The sequence below is a fragment of the Pituophis catenifer genome, unplaced genomic scaffold (assembly GCF_029215685.1).
Source record: "Pituophis catenifer annectens isolate HBS135680 unplaced genomic scaffold, rPitCat1.0.hap2 SCAF_2, whole genome shotgun sequence".
Classification (NCBI taxonomy): domain Eukaryota; kingdom Metazoa; phylum Chordata; class Lepidosauria; order Squamata; family Colubridae; genus Pituophis; species Pituophis catenifer.
In genome coordinates this window covers 120,244,443-120,261,208 of record NW_027256882.1, presented here as the reverse complement: position 1 = coordinate 120,261,208, position 16,766 = coordinate 120,244,443, and the positions used below count along the sequence as shown (strand labels likewise).

Sequence of the window (16,766 nt, the reverse complement as noted above, 5' to 3'; positions counted from 1 at the left end):
ATTAAAAAAGTTCCAAGTATTTCTCTCCCTATTTTCATGTTTAATATATTGCTGTGCGAATCTTCCAATAAGCAACAAGGAAGTTCCTTCATAAAGTATTCAGAGAGAGAGAGGGAGGGGGAGAGGGAGGGAGGGAGGGAGGGAGGGAGAGAGAGAGAGAGAGAGAGAGAGAGAGATCTTAAGGTGAGTGCAACAAACACTGGCCTTTTTATCACCAATAGAAGGTTCCTGGGCTAAAAACTACAAACTACAATCATCCACTTGGCAAACCTCATCAGGGAAGCAACTATACACATGTGCCACAGGGTAGTTATCTTACGGCAAAAGTTTGTCTTATGGAAGAAGCTTTTCCAGGTCTTCCTCCCTCAAAATGAAGCCTGGCAAATCTGGGAAAGGTGAGGTATATCTTTTTGCATTTTTCTCTTAAAGTCTTGCCTCCTTACAAAGCACACGTACTGAGAAATCAAAATTGAACTGGTGAGTTGGATCTGTTTTTTGTCCAGCCATTTCTTCATAGAGATCCTGCTGATAGTGACATGGGTAATCTGGTTCGTGTGCTCCAACCCTGTATTTTTCTGGCAAAACATCCTGCCTCTCTCTGGCTCCCTTTTTCCATAGGCGCTCAGCCATCGAAACAGCCTGCTGTGTATGAGTGATGCCTGCTGAAGTAGCTGCTGCCGTAGACCAATGAGAGGCAATGTCTGGATTCTGTCGAAATGGCTACCTGCATCGTGATTGGCCCTTGGAGAGACATGGTCTGCAAAACAGGTTGGAAATTCTCCTGCAGGGCAGAGTAAGTACTCAGTGTACTATTCCCTGAACTGAGGCCACTGGATCGAGGAGCTTGCAGGGAGTCCCGATAAGCGGAGCACAGATCCTGTATCGGAGAACAGAACTGCGACAGGACAGCTGAGGGCTGGGGCAGGGGGTGGTACTGTGGCTGTTGGAAGAGAACCTGAGTTGGCGTCTGTAGGTTTAGGCTTTCCATAATTTGCTGCTGCTGCTGCAACAGAGTTAGGGAATCTTTTTCCTGTGTGTCTTCTCTGGGGTCCTTACTGTGAACTTTGCTAGAAGAAAATAAATCAAAAACACAATTAAACCACGTTTTGAAAAGAAATGTGAAACTAATTAACATGATGTGCTAAGAAACAAGTATCAACTAGCACTGATGATGTTACCTAGTTTGGGTAATCAAATATTTGCACAAAAACAACCAAGCTCAGAGAGCACCAAGGACCCTTCATGTCAACCCTGAGCTACAAATATTCTCCTTTATTGGCAAGTATCATTTATCAGATTTAACCCAGAGGCAATATTTATAGTTACAACATTTGTTAACAACAATGGACAAAAGCATTTCCAGCTTCCCAAGTAGCCAAGATAATAGAACTGGTTAAATCTTTTAAAACCTAGAGTTAGTTTCTATATATTATTTGTTATCCATAAATCAATTTTATATACAGATATTAAGAGATTAATAAACTACAAAGTTTGAAATTCCTGTATTACCTAGACAATAGGAGAGTGTCTTAACTAGTGTGTCAATGGGCCTTAAACTATGATTTATACAACAAAAATATAATTGGATTCCATTATATTTGTATTGAAAACTGTCTAGGAGAGCGCTATGTTGGAAATAAAAACACACGTTTTTCCATTGTCCTATACTTAGTACGTTTTGTGAGAAAATAGTGGAGTACTTATAAATCTGACTGCACAACAAACAGCTAGTATTTTCAGAGGATAGTATTCTCTTGAATTACATATCTAGTACATAGAATTTGACGATAACTGGACAAAATGAATGGACTCTCTGTGCTATATTACAGTTAAAAGATTGACATTATATCATTGGAAAGATAAATATATGGCCTCATTTACACAATGGATTCAAGATCTAATTACACTTCCTACCTATGAGGGGATTGCTGATAGACATAGACTTTGTATGGATAAATATAATGAAATATGGGACTCATTTAGCAAAGTACAATAGATTAAAAAATCTATTGTACATAAAAATTTTATGTACTCCGAGAGCATATGCACCAAGACAAATTCCTTGTGTGTCCAATCACACTTGGCCAATAAAGAATTCTATTCTGTTCTGTTCTGTTCTGTTCTGTTCTGTTCTGTTCTATTCTATTCTATTCTATTCTATTCTATTCTATTCTATTCTAAAAAAGCATGATTGTCATAGAATATAAACATATGTATATTATAAATATTTGATAATTATATATAATTGTAACTGTTGTTATAACTTATAGTTTATTTATTTACTTATTTTTGAGCACTTGTTACATATTTTTAATAATGTGTTTATCTTGTGCTTTGTCCCTTTTGGGTTTTTTTTCCAGTTATAATTTTAAATGCAATAATTTAAAAAAAATATGAAACTTGGTTGCTGAATAAATAAACTTCCCCATAATATTTTTGTGTTTTCAGTAATTTTATGGCTGAATACCATTTACATTCTCTTGTTTCAAGTTCAGGAAAAAGAAACTAATGAACAAGAATTGATGTTGTGTTAAGAATTTATTTTAAAAGTGCTCATCAATTATCTATGCAGGAATCTATTATATGAACACATAGTACCATCTATTATATTAATACATTGCAAAGGCTTAGGATAATGGGAGCAGGAACTACAATCATCCAAGAGGAAGTGCCACTTGGTAAAATCTTGGATCAGGGCAACCACAGGGCCCCTATCTATAGACCAACATTTTATTCCTGAATGCAAGCATAAGTCACTGAAAAAGATTCATTACCAATAGCAAATCCTTTTAACTAACTTGCACATATTTTCCTGGGCTCGTGCAACTACCTTTTGAGACCAGAAAAAGCCACAATTTCTTTGTAGGAGCAGTCAATAGACAAGGATCCCACTCCTGCTTACTTTAGATCCAAACTTGGCATCTGTCTGCTCCATAACACTGTATTGGCAGCTCAGAAGAATGGTCTACTTCACTTTGAAACTTACCCAAGCATGAGTTCAATGCAAGGAACAAGATGTTCCCAGGTATAACATGTCAGCAGTTGAAGCTGTGTGGTCCATGGGGGAGAGATCTGAAGGTAGACGCGGGAGGCACCCACACAAGCAGCAGCAACCAGAGAGGGCCGAAAAGAGAGAAAAACATGATCTGGGAGGGGGGGGGTAGGGGAAAGAGAGGAAACAAACATATAAGACTGCTGTTTAAAAATTAATTCTCTTTGGGACAAAACTGATTTAATACTGAGGTGTTGTCATGGCTGTTTGCAAGGAACATCATGGAAAGTTACTGAAATCTCTTGGTGTGCTGTATAATAACTTATGGTATGAAAAATGCTCTTAATAGGCATTTATTTTACTGCTTCCTTTAGACCTCTAACATTGCGATCTTGAGCATGCTTACTTAAAAATTAAACCAAATTCTGATGCTGTCCAAGCAGTGAGGCTCCTAGAATGCCCTGCAAAGCCAGGGCTGCTCCAAGAATGTGTAATATTTTGCAAATCCACCCCCCACCCCCAGCTGAATGGAGGAAAATTCAAAATGAGAAGGTCTGCCTGAGCTTCTCCCTGAGTTCCAATGTAACGGTGCCATGTTCAGACTGCTGGAAATTTTAAATTTTGCTTTTATGGAGGGTGAGAAAAAGAGTAGACAGTTTCTCAGTTTCCTTTGCAATAATTGGAAAAAGTTGAAATTACTAATAACGTGTTAAATTTATTAAATTTATATGCTGCCCAATGCCTAGCAATTCTGCCCCCTCATTTCACAGGACATTGACAATAATGTGATGTGGGTAGCTGCACAGGAGAATGAATAGCTGACTTAGTGAGTTGGGTCCTTTGAATACCACCAACAAAATTCATTGTCAAGCAAACATGCAGCTTGATCATCCTGCTGATACTTTATAATCGAGAAATCACCATTTGGTGCTTTATGTCCTTTAACAGCATTAGGAAGAATTGAAAAAATGTGCTTTAAATTATCCTCAATCTTGCATTACCTCTAAGTTGAAAACAACCCAAGAACCAAAATTCAGCAAAGTTGCGATCATAGAGCTGAATCATGGATTGATGAGTTTTTCTAAAATGGTTGGAGGCATAATACTGCCTCCTAGTGGCTTTTCCTTTCCATTCTCACATTCCTATTTAAAAATGTGCTTTAAACGCTCAGCCTCATCAGGGTTTTCCAAAGTCAGTATTGAACCTGAAAGCTTGATGAGACTATCCAAATGATTATAATCATTCATAGTAATAGTGTGTACAGAATTATTTTCTTATAATAACTGTTTGGGATCAATGAACTGTCTAAAATTCCATGAAGGGGTTGATGGGCTGAACAGCTTGAGGAAATCCCTGCCTTAATCCCTTCTGGTAACATTACGCCTTCTTTTGGTCCTCCAGACGACTAGGAGGCTACGCTGTGGCTTCCTACACCTCAAATGGTCGTAATCAAGATCCGGTTATTACCTTGCAGTGAAGCTTCTAGGAATGAGTGAGAGCATTTCTCCATGATGGCTCTGAACTTGGTGACAGACGTGATGGGCCAGCCTTTGTGGAGGTCACCCTCATTGACAGAAGCGAAGAGGTAATAGTCAATGTAGTGTGCTGGGGTTGGCAGACACAGATTCCAATTGAAGCTCTCCAGGAGCAAGAGTTCCATCTTCAGAAGGTCTTTTTTTGTAAGTGTTAGATTAAGGCTGCACATGTAAGCAAAGTTGTTCAGCAGTTCTAGTTTGGGCACCTTATCCTCCTTCTCTTCAAATTTGCCTAAGGAAAGATGAACACAAGGAGATTGATTCAAGGCCCACATCTATATGTTTAAGCCATCTGTAGATTTGTTAGTCCTCATGGATACAAGAGGCCGAGAACTGTTTTTTCTACTATGAAAACAAACCACAGTTCCATCATTTCTGAATTTGTGGAATTATAAAATGGATCTGAGACCACGTTCTACCTTTTCCCATTAGACAAATCCCAGTTTTAAATTCAAGTATCATGGATAACTCTGAAGCATGAAAAGGAAGAAAGAGAAGGAACCAAATTGGGGGCGGGGGAGGTTTGCAGCATTTTTTAATGCTAAACACAACCAATATAAAGGCTTAATTATGTAACATTCTTACTTAGTTGTTCAGGAATTTGGAAATATTTACTCTAATATATTGCAACACTAATAGTTACTGCATAAATTTAGCCTTTCTTTCTTTGAAACACTGAATTTAAAAATAAATACACTGGAAGGTTTGCCTCATAATTTCCAAACTTTGCATTCTATAAAAATCAAAGCAACAAAACAAAAATATGGGGTCAAGAGAGAGAAAATTTAACAGTAAAGCATCTGCATCCATCCTCAAAAGAGCTATGGGGAAAAAAAGAGGGGACAGTAAAAACCTTCCCAAGCCTAAAGAGTAATCCTGTTCAAAAGTAAGTAGATATGTGCATAAAACTATTACTTGCTAAACTCCAATAACACCTTAATTTTTCTTGTTCACTATGTAGTCAAAACCATGTGCTGCTGCAGTTATCCTGAATTAAAAGTTTGTTTGCTTACTTCCCACCTTGTTAAAATTTTGTATATGAAAAAAAATATTTTTTTTTGTCTAAAGATATGCTGAGTAGATTAAAAAAGATACTACCCAAAAAGAAATTTGTTAAGGGTAACCAAGCATTTACCAAATTTCCATTCTATCTAATCAATTACAATAAAAACCAAGATAAACTAATTTTGATCAATTTATAATTCAAAACTGAAGCTAGCACAAAAATGCAGGAATTTTTAAAAAATATTGCTTTAGAACCACTTTTTATCTGTAGGATTGCCCACATACCAATCAGTCTAGGACAACAGACTGTTTCATCAAGGTTTTCAAAAGCCAGGATAATTTAATAGTGTGCAGTACATAACTTATATAAGCAATACTATATGCAAATTATTTAAATGCATTAAGCAATACTTCTGTTTTTTAAAAATTATGCTGATATTGAATAGTGTTTCTAAATATGAGTAATTTTAGGGTTGTGACTTCAACTCCCAGAATTTTCCGGCCAATATTTCTGATGGCTGGAGAATTTTGGGAACTGAAGTCTATACCTCTTAAAGTTGCTGAGGCTGAAAAACACTTACATACAATGCTTATCAGGTACGACCCAGATAATTTAGGAATGCAGGTAGTCCTCAACTTACGACCACAATTCAGCCCAAAATTTATGTTGCTAGGTGAGAAATTTTTTGAGTTTTGCCCCATTTTATGACTTTTCTTGCCACCTTTGTTAAGTGAATGACTGCAGCTGTTAAATTAGTAACATGGTTGTTAAGTGAATGTGATTTCTCCATTAACTTTGCTTGTCAGAAGGTTGCAAAAAGGGATCACACGACTCCAGGACACTGCAACTATCATAAATGTGAATCAGTTGTCAAGCACTTGAATATAAATCATGTGCCCATGGGGATGCTACAGTGGTCATAAAGGTGAAAAATGGACACAAGTCACTGTTTTCAGTGCTGTTGTAACTTCAAACAGTCACTAAGTGAACTGTTGTAAGTCGAGCACTACCTGTATTAGAACTGCTCTGCAAAAAATCACCAGATGGGAGTAAAGATTTAGCATATTTGGACCCCTTTGCTGTATTTAATAGATGCTCAGATACTTAGAGTCAAGATCTGGCAACTCTAGATAACTGGTCATGGCTTCTAATCTTCCAGTTGTTCCTTTTCTTGTAGAGTCCCCCAAAAGCACTTCATCCAGGTTTCGGAGTTAGCTAATGAGCTAATTATACAGATGAAATATCTCATTTCCATATTCACAACAGCAGGCAAAAGCTGGAGTTTTGTCTGAACGTCCGGAGTACACCAAAGCTTGTACATTCCTGACAAGCCAGAATTCTGGTTTCTCAAGGAATGAATCAGTGTCTCACCAGAGGATTACTGATACTGCAACAGGTATGAATGTCAAAAACTCTGATCCTATTCTATGTTAATAAAAATTATAAAAGTGTTTTTTTTCCTTCTTCTTCCTTAAGTTTCATGCATTTGCAATCAGCATTTTTCTAGCTTGTGGGATCAAAATCAACATGTAAAAATTGTTTTGTGGGAGCAGAGTACAAAGGGCGGACAATGAATACTAGAAGACACACTGATCCCTTCGCTTGTTTTTGTTGTTTTATTAGCTGCTGCTTATCTCCACCCTTTCAGATTGGTCTTTTGGAATCTAACTGCACCAATAACCATAGGCCACACGCTCCTTAAAAAGCCTGCTCAAAATGGGTTTGTGTGCATTTCATTTGTTTAGGACCATAACAGCTTTCCAACAAGGGATTAACAACCTGAAAAAAAATCTGCTACAACCTTGAAATACTTTTGCTTAGACAATCTGTCAAAATGTCTGCACTACCTCTAAAGACTTCTAAGGATGCATTACAGAGTTAGACAAGCCATTGAGAAGCAAGTGGTGGCTGAACTACAATTCCCAGCAGCACCAGACAGGAAGGTCAATGATTAAAGGGTCTGAGAGATTTTCTGCCACAAATACAAGGCTAGCTTAGCTTCTACTTTTGGTCTTCCAATATCATAGCAATGTACTGGGTAAAAACAGCTTTCATGTCATTACTAGAATATCTAAAGGCCACCACATCGAACACACAACATTCTTTAGCATAGTTCTGCTTGTATTGGACTGTACAGGTTGTCCTTGACATACAACCACAATTGAGCCCAACATACCTATTGCTAAGCAAGACAGCTGAGTTTTGCCATTTTACTTCTTTTGCAACAGTTGTTAAGTGAATCATTGCAGCTGTTAGTAACAGGGTTGTTAAATGAATCTGGCTCCCCATTGATTTTGCATGTTAGAAGATTACAAAAAGTGATCACGTGATCCCAGGATACTGCAACTGTCATAAATACATGCCAGTTGCCAAGCGCCCACACTCTGATCATGTGGTCATGGGAATGCTGCAGCGGTCGTTAAGTATGAAAACTGGTCTTCAGATACCTTTTTCAGTGCTGTTGTAACTTTGAACAATCTCTAAACAGATGGTCAAGGACTACCTGTAATTTGAACAATTATTTCTATGCAACAAGAAGCTGAAGACATCACTAAAAAATTCAAGCCCAAAGATTACTGAAATGCTGTCTTAAAAGCCACCATCTCTTGATGCATTCTACTGCACGATTTATAGTGCCTTTCTCCGTACATTTACTTGAGAAAGACCCCTCCCTACCCAATTCATATTGAATGATTTCTGTTATCATTAGGTAAGGTGACTTACTTGCAAGGAGAAGACATGCAATTGAAACGACATATAACTGCTTCACAGTAACATCATAGCGATCCATAAAAATATCCAGCAAGTAGACAGCAAGGTGCCGAGCTGTGGGACAAAGTTGGCAATGGCTGCTGAGGACAGTAAGGAGGTGAGCAAAATAGTGCCGTCTTTCGATTTGTGGAGAATGGGCCTTGTAGATCGGCAGTTTCAGCTCCTATGGCAACACAAACAAGAGTGGGAGGGAAAGAAAAGAGGAATATCCATTTCAGTAAAGAGAATATCCAGATCAGCATTGCACCACCTGTTCTGGCAAGTAGATAACAACCACATGAATACAAAATGATCCCATTCACCATCGTGTCTGGATAATTAGGTATTGAAAAGCAATTACATTTATACAAATTGTTTGTATTCTAAGAAATAAGAAACTTCTGTATGGAGAGAGATCTAAAAAAAAAAAAAAATTCCAGCAGCTGTTATGTTGTATATTATGCTAAATACTTAATCATATTTCTGATGAAGAAGCATTATTTACAAAATCTTATGTTAAGAGTGGCATTTGATAATCCTGACCTATGAAAACCAGGCTCTGGATTAGTTTTTTTTTTTTTTTCCATTGAGGTTCTATGAGAAATCATGATAGACAAAACAAACAAACAAGGTTTTTCAAACTATAACTCATAAAGGTGGGAATTCTCCAATAATACCATTTGGTGGCTGACCTGCTACTTTGCTGTTGTTGTATAAAGGTCATAAAAGTGGTAGAAATTACTTGTATTGTGAGGTTTTTATATTTTTAGGCAGGTGTTCCTTAAGACCTGAAAATTATTTCACGGTTTCCTCCAAGATTAAAAAAAAAAAAAAAAGCCGAGAAAGACTGCTACTGACTAAAGAGATCGTCCTGACCTTGTTATTATAGAATCTTCACAAAAGAACACTCTTCTGTATATCTGAAGACGGGGGTAATGGCAAAGGTGATGGGGAATTCACTTAAAGCAAGCAACATCCTAGATAGTGCTTTTTATTCTTATATTCAGTTGGTTAGATAAATGATGCATAAAAAATTATCTAACCAACTGAATATAAGGATAAAAAGCACTACGGAGGATGTTGCTTGTTTTAAGTGAATTCCACATCACCTTTGTGGAATTCAAGCAGACGCAAAGTCAGAATAGAAAGCAGCTTTACATTAACAGTACTTTTGTCAATGCAACCTTGCTTTTAAATTTAGATGCATTTGCTTAAATAATTCAATGCCCGGGAGCAAAAGAATGAATTATGTAAATGTAATTGACTTGTCTACACTTTTCAAGCAGGAGCAAGAGCCTGGAAGGTGTCTGTGAAGGTATGTGGTTTAATCTCCCTTGGAAGACAAGCTTGATGAAAAATTTCCCCAACCTTTCCAACTAACAGGAGAGGGAAAGGGTTGGATATTCATCCAGATCACAAATAACTCAGTTTCTAGAACCAGTGCATGCTGTGATGGCCACTGTTTATGCTGGAAGAACTAGCTGCATTCAAGCAGCTAATTTTGCCAAGGAACAATGCAGCCCAAAGCCAATGCATTAGCATTCTGATCAGAGAAGACAACTGGATGAAGCTTCAGTGCCTCTTCCCAACTTTCACTCTAAGTTTGTGGGAGGCTTGGATGACATAACAAAAGCAGAGGACTCCATGATAGCTCTTCAGTGGCACTGCCATCAAAATGGAACAAAAACAATTTAATGCCTTTGAGAAATTCTATACATTAGTTCAGTTTTGCATAAAATGTTATTGATACTAAGTCCTGAAATTTAAAATCCAGGCCCAGATATGTTCTATTTCACTTTGTTTGTTTTTTAAATGGGCTAAAACAGTGAGGTTGCCTTGTTTGTAAAGACTTGATAAAATCTCTTAAAGAAAAAGATCACAAGTAAATATTTATACCATGGTAAAGAAGACCTGATTTCCCCAGGTATATATGCTCAACTACCTACTGGGATGTACCAGATGCATTTACAAACAGGATTAGATGTTCCCACAAGTCTTTGTTCAAGAAGCAAAACGAGTCAACACATTCCTTTCAAAGACAGAGTATTTTGCAGTTTCTGACTTGGCTGGAAATAAAACTGGATACAAAATCACAGAAAACTACATCTTCGTCATATTTAGCAGGCAGGCAAGCAGGTATTCTATAATGTCTATTCTATACTTCAAAAGCCACTTTTATCCATCATCAAGGGAGCAGAACTTAAGAAGGACAATGACGTTCATTGCTTTGATTTTTGAAATGCCAACCATATAGATGCGATATATAGTGCTACCAGACAGAGAAGACACTTCAATTAAAAAAAAATAGCACTAATACTAGAATAATAGTACAATTGAAATACTGACTGGTTTAGTATACACTACAAAGAATCAACAGAATCATGAAGTTGGAAACAACCCTGGAGATAATCTAATCATCTCCACTGTTCAGTGCAGTATCCACTGGAGCACCTGTGAGAGATGACCACGCAGCCTGTCTGAAGACCTCAAGGGAAGGAGACCTCACAACTTTATTTGGCAGCCTGTTCCCACTGAGAGCTTGTACAGTTCAAAGTTTCTTCTACTGTCTAGCCTGAATTTGCTTTCTCTAACTTTAATAAACTACACTGCACTTTTAATCCTGACTTTTTCAACAACGGAGGAAACATCTACTCATTCATCTAAGTGACAGCTTTTGGATCTCTGTTATTTCTTCTCTAACATTACTCATAGGGTAACCTTTCACCTTTTGCTCCATTTTGCCCCTGTTGTTTTTAAACTGCAGTGTGCAGAACAGGACACGCTACTCCACATGAAATCTGATCAGGCACTATAAAGTTGAAAAAATTACTTCCCACAATATGCTTTTTAGGCTGGTTATTGTATCCCACACCACAATTTTAATTTGCAGCACACTATTGGTTCATGTTTAATTACTTTTCACAGGTATTATTGCCAAGTCAGATCTCCATCATCCTATACTTAGTTTAGTATACTAGTATAGTATACTAAGTATAGTATACTTAGTATACTATATATAGTATAAATTAGAACATGATATTTCTCTCTGTTAAATTCCATCCGTTTCATTTTAGCATACAGTTCAAGTTTGTCTCGAGTTTCTGGAACTTCCTCTCATTCAACTAAAAGATCAGCTACACCTCGCAGTTTTATGCCAGCTGCAAATTTTATAAATGTCCCATCAATTCCCCATCCAAATCATTGATAAAAATGCTATATGACATAGACACCAACATAGAGCTATGGGCACTCCCTTGGATATTTTCTTCTAAGGCGAAGAACAACTATTAATGGCTACTTTTGGATGCTGTCACTTGACAATCCAAATAAAGATGTATTGATTAAAGAGGTTTATATGGTCACTATAGTGATAAGAATATATATAAAAACAGGAAAAACCAACACCCTCCCAAATAACTCCCAGAGTTGCAAAACAATACTTCCCCATATGCTAACATTCATAAATACTGAGCTCCAGCCTCAGCCTATATTAATGCCAGGGTATATCCTTAAGGCCTTCTGGAAAGTTAAAAGGCTGGGGTCCTGCTGTAGGAGGAGGCACAGCAGAACCCAGGGGCAGTGTAAAAAGAGGGATCAGCCTAAAATCCCTAGTAGCCACAAGCAAACTAAGCAAACTAGGTCCAACTCTCCTCAAATGCTGTTGACCCTTATCTAACTCTAACCAGATGCTGATTTTTAGTTGAGAAAATTCCTGTGCATATGCTTTTAGCAATAAATCAGCTTAATTGAACCTTCATGTGCAGACCTGATCTTTCACCCCAACACCTGCCAGATCTGGGTACCTCTACTTTTTAATCCTATATTAGAGAGAATAGGTATCATATAAATAAAAAAACTATTCTTGATTGCTGAAAATATTTTATATTAACTGGAAGGTGTATGGTTACTATCCAACAATAAGACATCATGTGTACAGTTAAACACTGAAAAGGAAAATGTTTCATTACATGTAAAAATTAGAAGGAAAAAAACCCAGCTTCGAAACCGTCTGAGCTGCTGTATGTTTAAGTCTATGCAAACAGGTTAACACTTATAACCGGCCGACAGAAATTTCTAGCCAACAGACTAGAAATGTTAGGTAATTGCCTGTCTAGGTAATGTTAATTTTTCCAATTAGATCAGATCTCCCCACTCACTAGACATAACTGGGAGGAGCAATCACAACACTAATCCTTCAAAACTGTTATCAGTGTTAACTGTCTTTCAGGCTTTGTGAAAACACAGTTTTATCTTTCACCAATCAGGCACTGAAAAGCCAAGGATAACATTTGGGAGGGGGTGGGAGGAAACATAAGAAATCTGTTTCTTCTACCTAGCATGCTCCATGGGTGTCAGATTTCCAACTCCACAGAGCAGAGGTACACAATCAGTTTTATACTAAGATTTCTATTTGTTTTGATATGATGTACAGTACCAGACCCTGCACTTCAATACTGGAGCCAGTAAAAAATAAGTAAATTTGGTCTCAGTTTAAATTAAAACTCCACTACACCAATGCTGCTAAGACCCATTTGCATTATTTTTATGTCCCACACCCTTTTGGATATGCTTCAAGTACTTGTGGTTGTGAATGTTCTCATACTTTGTTTCAGAGATCTGCAGTTTCCATAATTTCCTAGGACCGAGATATAAAATCTCCTACTCTAGAATGGCCCCAAAGCTTTGTTTCCCCCAGAAAGGCTGACAGCAAATTGTAATTTCTCATGAGATAGAAGAATATTATTCATAGAAAGTAACTTCAATTGTATTTTTATTTTATTCTTTAGTATCTTCAGAGGCGGAGATACTGTAAATAAATAAAATTTCAGGGTCAGATCTACCAGAGTTCACTAATTCATGTTATTTTTCTGCATACACATGGAAAGAATTAGGAAAACATTCTCCTATGGCAAGATCCTCATCATTAGCTGTTAATTTATTGTGGTTTATAGCCAATAAGGGAAAAAAATTCAAGAATGAAATGGTCCTTTGAAAATAATCTGGTATCCTCTAGAGCAGAGATCTCCAAACCTTGGCAAACTTTAAGCCTGGAGGACGTCAACTCCCAGAATTCCCCAGCCAACTTTGCTCCAGGCTTAAAGTTTGCCAAGGTTTGGAGACCTCTGCTCTAGAAGCAGGGGAGAAATAATTTAAAAAAAAATTAAATAGCCTGCTCAAAGAAACAGAAGACAACATTAGCATATACCAAAGTAAATATTTAGAGAAATAAAACCTCTTAGGAGATTCTAAGCGTTGACTGTTTCTTATTGCAAGTCACATTACGTTACTGAATGATGCAAATTAAGAAAGAGATTTGTTCTCTCATATGTTCAAAGCAGATGAAACTCATGCTTACTTTTTATTGCATTTTTTTCTTTGAAAAAGCTAGCATATGCATTACTGGCAACACAATGAACAATGGGATATCCAAATCAAAAGAAGCTGAAAAATGTGCAACCTATGGCCATGTGTGCTTTCAAAAACACACCACCTGTCCTGCAGTTTGCTCATCTTAATTTGAAACATAAACCTGTTTCTGTTTTTCATGCGGGGTGCTGAAAAACACAGCTAGATTAAAAAAAACATGCCAAAAGGTCCTTTTCTCATGAAATATTGGCAATAAAAGGTTATCCCAACTAATAGCCTATTTAACAGACATAATTCTGAATATTCCTGAAATACAAATCTCCACACCAAAGCCATAATAGTGCAGAATATAGTTAAAAACCACCAAAAAATTATTCAGAACTAAAAGGCATATCTGCTATGCAGTATCAGGACTCTTCTCAGGAATCTTTACAATTGTTGGAGGTATGTAGGACAAAAAAAAAAAAAAAGCTATCTTTCATTCAGTGGATTCCAATGCAGCTCAGAAGTAAATCCAACTGTGTTAAGAGAAGATTGTTTACTTCTAGGACTACCGTAGCTTTCAAACCTTTCTTTGTTTGATGGATCAACTCAGAAATAACCAAGCCAAGGATCAACAAGATTTGGCTCCAAGTAATGATGCTATGTTGTAGCCTAATTGATTTTGTTGTAGATGTACCAGTGTTCACTTATACCCCTGTGGCTTCAAAACTGGTTCCTGAATCAGTGCAAAAAATGTATCCCTACACCTAGACCACATCTATATACAGCTTTTAAAAAGTATTTCCATCTCAGAGAGTATATTGCAAGATAAAACTGTCTGAATTATTAATCATCTGTTCATGTGTTTAGATAGATTTTGCTTTTAGGGGGGAAGAAAAAAAATCTAGTTAGGCGTACCGGATTTTGACTGCATAATTTGGACATGCAGCAGATGGCAGCTTGGAAGTAAAAAAATAATAATAATGGCATTTGGTGGTCATCCAAACTTTTGCAGACCAGATATGGCAGCTTTATTTTTAGTAAGTTAATCCTTACTTACCAACTTCCTTGTTTAGCAACTGGTCTAAATTACAGTGGTGTAAACCCCCCCAGATTTGTGACCAGTCTTCACATTTACAACTATCACAATGATTGCCATTCAGGCACTTTGCAACTGGTGTGCATTTACAATAGTTGCAGCCTCCTATGGTCACAGGATCACCATTTACATGCTTCACAATTAGCACCTGAAAACCAGAGTTCATGGAGAAGACAGAAGTAAAATCACAAGTCATGGTCACTTGATGACTCACTTAATGACTAGTGTGATTCACATAATGTCAATGAGAAGTGACAGGTCTGTCACAGTCACAAAATTTTCTGCTTAGCAACCAAGTTGCTGGTTCCATTAAGAGAGTTGCTGGTCATTAAGAGAGTACTAAAATGTATCATTTCCCCATGGAAATCAATTCTTTCCATATTTACTCAGAAGAAAACGTAAATGTGCTTAAATTCATCCATGTATCCCCTAGTTGAGGAACGTAAGATGGGTGGCCTTGTTAGATAAATAAAACTTCAGATGCATGCTTATCACATTCTTTGAAATAGTTATACTAGCAACTTCAAGGCGCATGGATGTCATGGTAATGGCAATTATATAACTGCTGTGGAGTTTTGCCAAAGGAAGAAGCACAGCTCTGAAGAGCCACATCTACTACAATGATCATTGGGTGCCTGCTTTAGAAGAAAGATGAACCCTGAACAATAGACAAAATTTCCAAAGATTTTAATGGATACAAAACAGGAAACCCTGGGGATCTGATTGGTTGGCCGGTTTGGGGAAGTTGCCCACGTCTCTGCACTGTCCTAGGAATTAATCCTATTGTTAGGCAAATAGGCTTTCAGGAGGCAGGGAGGGTCAATTTGGCTGATGGGATTAGGCAAAAAGAGGAAGTGGGTTTGACCTTGGCCATATTCAAAAGGGGGAGGGGGGAGGAGAGTAGTCTCCATTTTATCAGGTTTATTTTTTCAGCTATATCCATAGCAGATCCATCCAGCTGGATTGCAGCTGAGAAATGTGTAGAACATAAGGTGTCCTTGATAAAGATATGCAAGGCTTGATCCAAGTGTGATGCGGAGGTGGGGAAGGTAACACAACAGCCTTATAAACTATAAACGGAATCAACCTTCTCCTTCCCTGCTGCCCCAGCCTCTTCCTTGCCTCTTGCATCTCTCTGTCAAGGTCATCTTCCTTACTACATTAAATATATAAGAACAATTTATTACCTATTTGTTCCAAACAGATCTTTCCTAAGTAAAGTAGTTGCCATGTGTGTCCGGCTCTCAGTAACTTCAAATCTGAAAGCTTAGTTTAATTTCAGTCATTTAAAAAAAAAAAATACTTCCAGTTGCTTGAGTTTTTATTTGGAAGTTACTTTGGATGGACAACTAAACAGCTGGTTGTACCTGTTTTGAATTGTAGCAACAGCAACAGTAAAGGATAGAGAAAAAAAAGTAAGCAGCTTTCTAATCTAACCTTCAGTCTTAGTGTCTGATGAACGTCAGCTGCAAGGTCTCCTTTCCACCACGGCTGTTCCATCCTTAGACTTCTCATCCAAGGAAAAGCGTCTAGTGAAACAGGCAGCCCCTGCAAGGTAGGCAGAAATCAAAGTAAATTAACAAATGAAATATGGACACATTTAAACTTCATCCACTGTTTTTCAACAATCCCACCTACTCCTTTGTAAAAAAAAAAAAAAGAGCGCCTAAAAACATATTGGGGTGTAAAATTAGGGATAGGTAGGTCCACCTTAACCAGATACAGTTGATGGCTGCAAATTTAGCTATAGAATTCCGCTCCCCCAGCATGAAAATAATTTAGCCCTTTAAACGTTCTCTACACCTGGATGCCCCTTTCAGATTTGAATCTGTGCAAAAGAGTTCAACCCGTCTTGGCCAATATCAAGTCATCTTCTCAGCACGTTACCTGTCGCTCTGTTCTTGTTCAAAACAAGAGCAAAGAAGAGGTACTGATGGGAATACAAGTCATCGATCTCCGACTCACGCCCACTTTCCTTTCGGCCTGTGGTGGGAAGACGGTACCGACTTTCCGAATCCGAGATCCTCCGATACC

The 16,766-nt window shown here is 37.6% G+C and overlaps 1 protein-coding gene across 1 annotated transcript; it reads right to left on the bottom strand.

Annotated features, from left to right (window-relative positions):
• Nucleotides 1–622: 622 nt before the first annotated feature.
• Nucleotides 623–16,247, bottom strand: CCNJL (cyclin J like). The gene is made up of 5 exons (XM_070934319.1): nt 16,170–16,247; nt 8,258–8,468; nt 4,460–4,759; nt 2,987–3,146; nt 623–1,067 (listed from the first exon to the last, which is right to left on the bottom strand). The coding sequence occupies exons 1-5, from the start codon at nt 16,245–16,247 to the stop codon at nt 623–625; spliced, it is 1,194 nt and encodes a 397-aa protein (XP_070790420.1).
• Nucleotides 16,248–16,766: the final 519 nt, after the last annotated feature.